Genomic DNA, 9,349 nt, shown 5'->3' with positions numbered 1-9,349 from the left:
ACTAAACTCAATCTGGTAACAGAGGAGACGGGCTGGACCTGGGCCTGAAATCCCCAAGTTTGTTCGTCTGCCACTGCCACTTGCTCTCGCTCCTGCTCTGACTGAGTGACTGTGAAGAAACGCGGGAAATCAAACCAACCCAACCCAACCGATTTTTCCTCTACTTGTGCGCCGCCCTCGGCCCCAGCTCCAGAATCCAAAATGACAACAATACCAAGACCCCAACCTTACAAGACAAGGCTTTTGCCCTCTGTTCCATTACTTTCATTTCCACTTTTCACCACCGCAAACCCATCATCACCACCCTGAAATCAATCTTGGCCCGGCACCAGGCTGAATGACAAACCGACCTGTCTGTCTGCCTGTGATCGCAACTCAGCTCCTCCTAATAAATCTCCCACTACTACTAAGACTCGCTCCACGCAAGCCCCAAAAGCCCACCACCCCTGACCACGTCTTGTCCACCACGGGATCACCACCGGGTCTTTAGTTATTTGCCGCCTCTCCCGTCACCAGTCCATTCTCAAATCCTGCTCCTTTCCCTAACCTTCTTCCACTATCCTTCGCCGCTTGCAAAATATCATCAATCAGCACCACACATCACCTTTTCGTCAGACAACCCTGCCTAGACAATAGCATCACCATCAGCTCTTTGTAACATCGACCTCTCTCAGCACCATGGCTCCTCCAGTCAAGTCCGCCGACGCGCGACGCAAGTCCAGCACCAAGGTCAGCTTGATTGTTACTCGCAAGGTGTCGCCCGACAAGTTGCGTGCTCTGCTCGCGCCCGACTCTATCAAGGAAGAATCTCCCTCCAAGGACATAAAAGCCAACGCCGACTCTCCTACCGATGCCGTGTCCGTTTCTGGCTCGCAACCACCAGCCAGCAACACGAATGGCGACAATGCCTCGGACTCCAACGCCGCTACTCCTGTTCCTGAGGTAACTCCCGCCGACGGGACACCAGCCCCTTCGGCTATGGGACCGCCTACCGATGGGCCGAAGAAGAAGGGCGTCAAGCGATCTGCCGCTGGCGCCAACGGTACAATAGATGGTGTCCCCAAGCCTCGAGGAAAGCCTGGCCCCAAGAAGAAGCCCCGTCTGTAAGTTTTTGCAACCCCAGCACATATCTGAACATTGAACTGACCACACTTCCCAGGGAGGACGGAACGATCGATCACTCAGGTTCCAAGCCCGCCGGAGGTCACAAACTTGGGCCCAAAGCGAATCAAGGGGCTATCAACGCCGGACTTCGCGCTCTCGATCGCTCAGGCAAACCCTGTCGCCGATGGGCCAAGGGTGGATTCCAACTCAAGAGCTTCACCGGTGTGGCATGGGAGATTCCTCGCTGGGTGGCACCTCAAAAGAAGGCCCCCGAATCCAGCGCCGAGGATTCTACTGCTGCATCAGCTGAGGGCAGCAGTAAGGAGAACAAAGAGAACGGCCACGAGAGCAACAGTGCTAGCAATAGCAATACTGCCAACGACGTGGAGATACAAAGTGCGCCCAGTAACCACGCCTCGTCGCCGGCCCCTCTTGCTATCGCCGCTGCTTCATAAATATTCACTCTACGATGCTACATATTTTCCCTTTTTGTTTGGCTCTGATACCAGAGAATGTTTTATAGCGCGAGATATTGCGGGCGTTCTAGGTTGGCAGACAACTGATCCTTGGCCTGTCAGTGAGACTGAGGTGCTCTCATACCGAGCATGACCGTTCATTCATTCGGAAGCTTTTTATGTTTTTCAAAAAAGCGACGCTGGTGTCGCTGGGCGTTACGGAATAGCGAGGATGGAACGCTGTGGAAAAGGATTGGCATTAAACCGTACCAGGGCTGGCGGAGCATATTTTTGATGTACAATTACTGTTAGGATGGTGTAATGTTAGATATACTCTGGTAATTCTCTGAAATGAGCAATCAAATATTTGTTCTTGAAGGATATGTGTTATCTGTCATTCTACCCTACCATCCACGCGCCCATAGCTTGGAAGACGGGCGCTAATCCGCTGTTTACTGCAAACATTGTGCTCTTGTCGCAGCCTATCTAAAAGTAGTGTCGATAATTTCAGTCGTTAATGGCTCACCCCTTGAGACTGCGCGCCACGTAGGTCTAAAAGAAGCTGTGACGCAGATGCCATCTCGCGATGACTCTAAGTAGACGTGGCAGAAAGCTCTTCATGCCAAGAATGATTCCCTAAGCGTTCTCATCAGGTAATATGATTGATCGCAATGTTGGAGCCAAAGTCACATGTCTTCATTTTATCGCCTGTTTCGACGAGTAATGATCTCTTACATGAGGGAATTCTCAAATCCAGCGGTCGGGGAAGAGTTTTCGGGTGTTGAGATGGCCCAATGGCCAGACTGTGGATACGTTTTGGTTCGTCTTTCTCATCGGGGTCATGTCTTGATGTTGTGGTGTGGTCGCAGGGAGCTCACAAAGCTTAGTCATCGACACCAGAGGCGTCCCGTGACTTTCATGCCTGTTTGACTATGGTAGGGGATGAAAGTGTAACTGTATTGCCCTGGATTTCAATTGATACTTGGTTGATTGTGCTTTGAATGGGTTGCGGTTAATCGTGGGATCTTGCTTTTTAGGATAAAAAATGGTGGCTGATGAATGATGCCTGGAGGGGCTTGAGCGAACAGGTTTGAAACCGAAACCCAAACCAACCTGGAATATCCATATCGAGATGGAGATGCTCATTGGAGGCACCGGATTAAGTCAGCAAATAACCTCCCCAACTTATAAGCGAGGAAACCTCAACTCGTTTCTGCACCAGGGTAGGGCAGGTTTAGCTATTGCTACTGTCATCACTCGAATGTTTCTTTTCGGAACACGGAAACGCGCTGAAAGAAATAGATTCAGGACCATGTGCTACCGTGCTATCGTCCATCATCACGCCTCAGCCTTTGGCCATGTTGGGGCGATTCCATTTGCATGGGGACCTGGAGCAATACAGGTTAGAAAGGGTCCGGCCCGGCAGCGGGGAAGCTGGGCCTCCACTGTTAAGTTGATGCAGCTGTTTGCTAGGTGAAAGCTTAACAGACAAGGTCAAGTCAGGCCAGGCCAGGCAGGACTATACCCGCTGGGGGAGGAGAGTGACCCTCGTGATAGATAGCGCAAGTTGGTAGCCATGATGAGTGATGTGATATGTACAGTATCGGCTTTTCTCGTCAAACCAGACTCGATTCATGTTGACTACTAACTTATTAATGATGGCTAATTGACGAGTCATTCCTACTTCAGATACGTCCGTATCTTCTTCTTCTTCCTCTTCTTTTAACCTGAGTCTCTGTAGCTGCTAGAAGTTAGCGAGTGGTAACGGTGACGCGCTCTTGTTCTGACGGGAGCCACCTCCACCTCTACCCGCCCCGTCCATCACCATCACCATCACCATCCACTCGTCTTCTCCTACAACTACCCACCGCTATAGTACATAAGTCGACTTGTTCCCCCAACTGCAAGATCACTTGAGTCTATCGCTATTGTTTGTTTACCTCACTCTCTGCTCCGCTTTGCCAGACTTGCCGGTAATTTGTCGACGCATCCGAAGCTCGTGCTTCCACCTCCCAGACGACTGTTACGACTGTTTCCGACTACGCTATAGCTCACACCCCCACTACAAGCCTGCGCTGGAACCCATCCTAGGGCTTCACCTGGCAGTCAACTCACCTGCCTTTGCTGTTGGGTGTCTTACTACCAAGGTACCTTAGGTGATAGCCGGGCTGTTTCGTTTCTGCTTGTCGTGGACATGGCAAGCCCCCTTCACCAGGCTTCTCGCTCGTCTGCTCGTCCCGAACCAGCTTCACCATCCACTCGCCACGCTCATTTCTCTCCTCCGCATAACTCGTCTATCGCCAATACTCCCAACTTTTATACACATCCTGCCCGTACTTCGATATTCAGTGCATCCGGCGAGCTCAACCTTCTGGGCTCCGAAGCGACGAATACCAGCATGGAAACTGTTGGGATTGAGACGAACGCTCGGAGAACTGGTCTTCCGTCCTTCTCACGAGCCTTTAACATGCTTGTGGAATCTGGGGCAGTTGATAATAATTCCAAGAACGAGGACGAGACTTTCTTTATTCCATCTTATCTCGAGAGCTCGACATACGTCCAGAAACTCCAAGAGGCACACGAAGCTAAAGTTCAGTCCCGCCGCGATTCGACTCCAGCGAATGGTTTATCCCAGCACTCCGCTACGTTCAATCAGCATCCTTTGCCCCCAGGTTCGCATCGAGGCATGTCGCACACTGTTATAGAGCGCCCTCCGGCCTTTGAGGAGGAGGATGACCTTGCACCTTTGCCAACAAAATGGAATAAGGATGATCAGTGGGGAGGCATTGAGATCCAGGCTGACGGCTTTACTGTGAAGTACATCGGATCTAAAAATCAACACGACCAAGACCACATGGCTTGTGCAGTCCGCGCCGACCACTACATGCCCCCCCAGTGCGGAATTTATTACTTCGAGGTGCAAATAGCAACAGCTAAACGCGACGATGCGACTATAGGTATTGGGTTTGCAACCAAGAACGTCAATCTGTCACGGCCTATTGGCTGGGAGCCCGAGGCCTGGGGCTACCACGGCGACGACGGGCGATGTTTTGCAGGATCAAATATAGGAAAACACTACGGCCCTGGATACAACGCATATGACGTGATTGGATGTGGTGTGAATTTCAGGGAGAACACCGCCTTCTTCACCAAAAATGGAGTTAAGCTAAGTATGTGTATGCTCACCAACAGCCCGATGAAGTAAGAAAACTTGGGGCCTCTATCCTGGGGGACGAAAAGACTGACCCCAGGGCCTCTCAAGCCCACCCTAAATTAATAAAACTTAGGCCTGTCATCATCCTAAGTGATGAGCATCTAAGTCTGCACTGGATTTACCTAAATCTCTTATCACTCAGGATAGGGTCCTCGGTTTTCTTGCTTCCTGAAGCAGGTCATCTTGCGTCCCTTGCTAACAAGCAATAGTCACGGCATTCAACGATGTTAACAGAGGTAGGCTATACCCAGCGATTAGCCTCAAGAAGCCCGGCGAGTCCATCCGAGTCAATTTTGGACAAACCCCTTTTGTTTATAACATCGACGACATGATGCAGGTAGGCCTGTGTAACACCCCGCACACAGCATGATGCATAATTAATGCCCTTTTAGGAAGAGCGCGACAGAATCCAGAAAGATATTCAAGCTACAGACACGTCAAGTCTCGTCCCAAACTTGAGCGAAACCGATGTAATCCAGGCACTTGTTCTCCAGTTCCTCCAACATGATGGCTACGTTGGTACAGCTCGGGCTTTTGCAGAAGACATGAAGAAGCAAAAAGAAGCTCTAAGCCTTGACCCCGGAGTCAAGGTCGACGGTGTTAGTATTAGAGATGACGAAGACGCAAATAATCGCCAACGTAAGATCACAATTTCTTGTTGCCTTGTCATACTTCTGACCACAACACAGGGATCCGGCGTGCAATCCTCGAAGGGGATATTGACAGGGCGCTCAAGTATACCAATGCATACTATCCCCACGTTTTAAAGGATAACGAACAAGTCTATTTCAGATTGCAATGTCGCAAGTTTATCGAGTTGGTGCGAAAGGCGGCCCAGCTCAACATGCGCAATGAGACCAAGGGTAATGGGCATGTTAACAACCCCACACCTCAGACGATGGATCTGGATCTTAACGGCAGCGAAAATACTTCGAGGGATGTCGATGGTGGTGAGAATAAGACGGTAGTTGCAGAGCTTGAGCGCAACATGCTGGAGTACGGACGGACACTCCAGGAACAATACGTCAATGACCCACGGGTAGAGGTCAGTAAGGCACTTAATGAGATTTGGGCATTGTTGGCATACGAAAACCCGCTCAAGGTGCCTCAAGTCAGCCACCTCTTGGATAGGAATGGTAGAGTTACTGTTGCGGAGGAACTAAACTCGGCCATTCTACGTAAGTTGAACAGAGGAACATATCAGCTGTTGACAGTACTAACAAACAAGCAGTATCCCTCGGCAAATCGTCTCGAGCAGCACTAGAGAAAGTTTATGCTCAGACCAGCGTGCTTCTTGAAGACCTTCGCCAAGACGGTGGCGAGGGAGCATTTGCTTCAGTAAACGATGTCTTGAAGGGAATCCCACAACCCCCGCAACACTGATTCCGGCGTCGCCGACATGCCTGCTTCTGCCTAATTGCCGGCTTGCATTCTCGGGGTTTTATGGTCATTGGCGTTTCACAGGGTAATGCTATGAGTATGGAGTTTCTCTTGTTTTCTGTTTCTGCTCACTTCTTACCACACGAGCCTGTAAGATACTGTGCTCGTTTGAGAGTGGCACTTTGTCGATACAACGCATTTCGTATGGAGGTTCTGTGTTCCCAATGAACTCTTATAGACGGGTGAAGAGATTGGGGATGGCTTCATGGATAATAGGTCAACAACTCCCCTCTTGCAGGCAAAGAACGGCGGGTTGTACAATGCCCGGCACATAGATAAGACCAATGTCGACGATCAGTGATAAATCGATTTTCAGCATATTCCTCCAGGCACCGGATTCTGCGCTGGCTGCTTGGCCGCATCTATTTTCCCTTGCCAGTTCCTTTGCGATATATATAGTACATATTTATACAGCACGTGTCTCGTCTTCCCTACGACGATGGGATGAAGATATCCTCCTGGATAATGGGCATCCTGATAGATTCACACTGTGTCCACCCCCCAGCACTTTTTGTATAGCCGTTCCTTGTGCCTCTTCAAATTATCCAGTCCTCCCAAGCACTGACTCAATGACTTATCATGCCAAGCAAGAGAGTTTTCATCTATCAGATAGGTGTATGCAAACACGTCTGCATCAAACAAGCCTGGCCCATTAGCACCAAAGAACCATTTATCCTGTCCTAGTAGGGATGATAGTGCTCGCAGGGCAGTTGTGGCGTCAACTAGAAGTTGCGACGGCGAGATTGTCGCGCGTCGTGTTGTCTTGAGTATTTCGGAAGTGGCCGCGGCGTGGAGTGTCTGGTGGAGAGGCGTACGAAGGAGCATAGAGGAAGGAAGGTAGAGGCTTTTGAGGAGAGGGGCATTGGCGGGCAGGAGGTAGAGAACATATAGCTATAACATGTTAGCATGCATTCCAATTTTGTGACGGTGATGTACATACCCAAGCTGGTCGGATATTTTGTGTCAGGAGAGCTTGGTAGGCTTCAAGGCGGGGTGATGTGGCGCTTGATAGCTCATGGACAGCGTGCTCGCACACGTATTTGTGAATCTTCTCGCCAGTAAGGGGTTTCGAAACTTGCGACGCCGGTGGTAGGAGAAAGGGCAGTGCGCCTGAGGGCGAAGCGTGGTTATTCGAAGGTACGATATCGAAGTCAATACCAGCGATTCTCAACACCGTCTGTCGAGATAGCATTAGCACAATGCCTCTATCGACTCGTGTCCCTCAACTATAAACCCACCTGCCACTTCAGACATGAAGGATTATAGCTCGGCTTCCCTGTCAAAGCATCCTCATCTGCCACAAAAACATATAGGGCCGGTCGTTGGCGCACGCTGGTGGGGGACCTTGCGGGAAGGCCTTCGGGGCTGTATACGTGAAGGGGGAAGTGGTTGAACAGGTTTCGAATGGGTCCCGGGACGACAAACCAGAGACTCGACTGCGGAGAGTCGACGGCAGACGTCATGGCGAATCCGGGGTTGTTGGCCGTGTCTCGTTGGGCTTTGTGTTTTTTTGTTGTGGTTGGAGGTTGAAGCTTTAGCTACAGGCCGGAGGACGGATCGGCGCGGCGGGCAAAACCCCGGCTCGGGAGTACGTATCTTTCCCCGGAGGAGAGCATGCCCAAGGCCGGGGAAGACGGAGGGAATGATGAAACAATCAACGGGGAAGAACCAACAAACCAGTTCCCTTGCCCATTTGCGTCGAAAATAACCTCATGATGGCTTGCAATCACTTGTTCATCTGTCATGTTGAATTATGATGCAAAGCGGCAGTGTCAAATACCCCGTAAAACTAAAACGCTGTGTCATGATATTCGATATATGATGAAGATCCCGTACGCGATTCATGAGCTTGCGTCAAATTACGGCATATTTGAAGACCGAGGTTTCAACAGCGGCTGCAATATCCATTAATCCGCTCAAGGCGGCTTGTAGAAGCGCCTCGGACACTGCACCTCTTGAGGTAGTCTAGTTAGGTGGGCGACTGCGGTTCAGTACTGGCTCCGCAAGAGCGTCTCTATCAAGGGTTTGAGATATCCACCTCTACACTAACGTTGAATTCTGGGCTGACGTTTTATGATCGCAGGCCAGACCTGACGGATCAGAGGCCCGAGGCAGGGCAGACGAAGTGGTAGCATCGGTGAATGATGACCGACAGAGCCGCGCAAAATGGAGAATTGGTTTACAGTGGGCAGATTCTCAAGCGCCCCTGTCGTGATTTTTCTGGTTCCAACTCTAGCAAGTTGGAGAGGGGGAAAGTTCGGGATCCCCACCATAAGAGCCAAGCGCACCAACTGAAAACCCAATTCCGAAAGAACCCGGGCCTGAGCTAGACTGTAGTGGCTCTGATGCGGACCCTTATCTCGGACTGAGGCTCGCTAAAGAGTAGGGTCGTAACCATTCTCAAGCTGTTTTGGTATTGGGCAGATAATTACAGATAGGCTGAACGGACCGGTTAGATGTTGTGAGGTGATTCCTGACTGTACCAAAAAGAAGAAGAATCAAAGAATCACCTTATTTATTCCTGTCTGACTGAGCACAAACAACCTGCATGGAATATGCAGGCAGAATGAGGTAACGCTGCAGATCAATACTTTATAAAAGCAAGTACCAAGAGTCCCTGAATAAGAATACTGGGGTCATCGAACTATAGAATACTCTTTTCATAACATGACCTCTTATTCCTGGCGATCCTGCTTATCACTGGAGAAGTTGCAAAGACCTTGCTTGGTATTATAATAAGCCAGCCAATAACTATCTCGATTTTCAGAGATTGGGGATGGATTGGGGGACACAAGACACACCCCACGCTATCTGTGTTCAAGGGTCCAATGATTGGTGGGCGCTTGTACGAATAATAAAACAGATGCCGAGCCGAGGAGGGTTCAACGCATCACGGCTAAAAAGAAGAGAAGAGAGGATAGGTAGTAATGGGCAACTGATTAGATGAGACGAGCGGTGAGCGTCTAAGCGGAGCAGGATGCCCGCAGTGCGGCGACAATGGTGCACGTATGCAGGGCTCGATCCAATCTCATGCGATGTCATGATACTACTACAGTAGCGTCTTGTTATTATTCGCATTAGTTTATGAGTTTCTCTCGGTCTTTTTCAGGGTCTCTAGTTTCCACTCGTCGAACCC

General features: G+C 50.2%; 3 protein-coding genes across 3 annotated transcripts; 2 read left to right on the top strand and 1 right to left on the bottom strand.

Moving 5' to 3' along the window:
- Positions 1 to 678: 678 nt before the first annotated feature.
- FMAN_07523 (uncharacterized protein) lies at positions 679 to 1,559 on the top strand (the record flags this gene model as incomplete). Its single annotated transcript, XM_041831156.1, has 2 exons — positions 679 to 1,103; positions 1,160 to 1,559. The coding sequence occupies 2 exons, from the start codon at positions 679 to 681 to the stop codon at positions 1,557 to 1,559; spliced, it is 825 nt and encodes a 274-aa protein (XP_041681748.1).
- A 2,194-nt stretch (positions 1,560 to 3,753) lies between these two features.
- FMAN_07522 (related to human RANBPM NP_005484.1) lies at positions 3,754 to 6,156 on the top strand (the record flags this gene model as incomplete). Its single annotated transcript, XM_041831155.1, has 5 exons — positions 3,754 to 4,729; positions 4,983 to 5,110; positions 5,166 to 5,412; positions 5,463 to 5,951; positions 6,005 to 6,156. The coding sequence occupies 5 exons, from the start codon at positions 3,754 to 3,756 to the stop codon at positions 6,154 to 6,156; spliced, it is 1,992 nt and encodes a 663-aa protein (XP_041681747.1).
- A 540-nt stretch (positions 6,157 to 6,696) lies between these two features.
- On the bottom strand, positions 6,697 to 7,676 carry FMAN_07521 (uncharacterized protein; the record flags this gene model as incomplete). The annotated part of the gene is made up of 3 exons (XM_041831154.1): positions 6,697 to 7,104; positions 7,154 to 7,390; positions 7,452 to 7,676. The coding sequence occupies 3 exons, from the start codon at positions 7,674 to 7,676 to the stop codon at positions 6,697 to 6,699; spliced, it is 870 nt and encodes a 289-aa protein (XP_041681746.1).
- Positions 7,677 to 9,349: the final 1,673 nt, after the last annotated feature.

The sequence above is a fragment of the Fusarium mangiferae genome (genome assembly GCF_900044065.1).
Source record: "Fusarium mangiferae strain MRC7560 genome assembly, contig: FMAN_scaffold005, whole genome shotgun sequence".
Classification (NCBI taxonomy): domain Eukaryota; kingdom Fungi; phylum Ascomycota; class Sordariomycetes; order Hypocreales; family Nectriaceae; genus Fusarium; species Fusarium mangiferae.
This window is presented reverse-complemented; position numbering and strand designations above follow the sequence as displayed.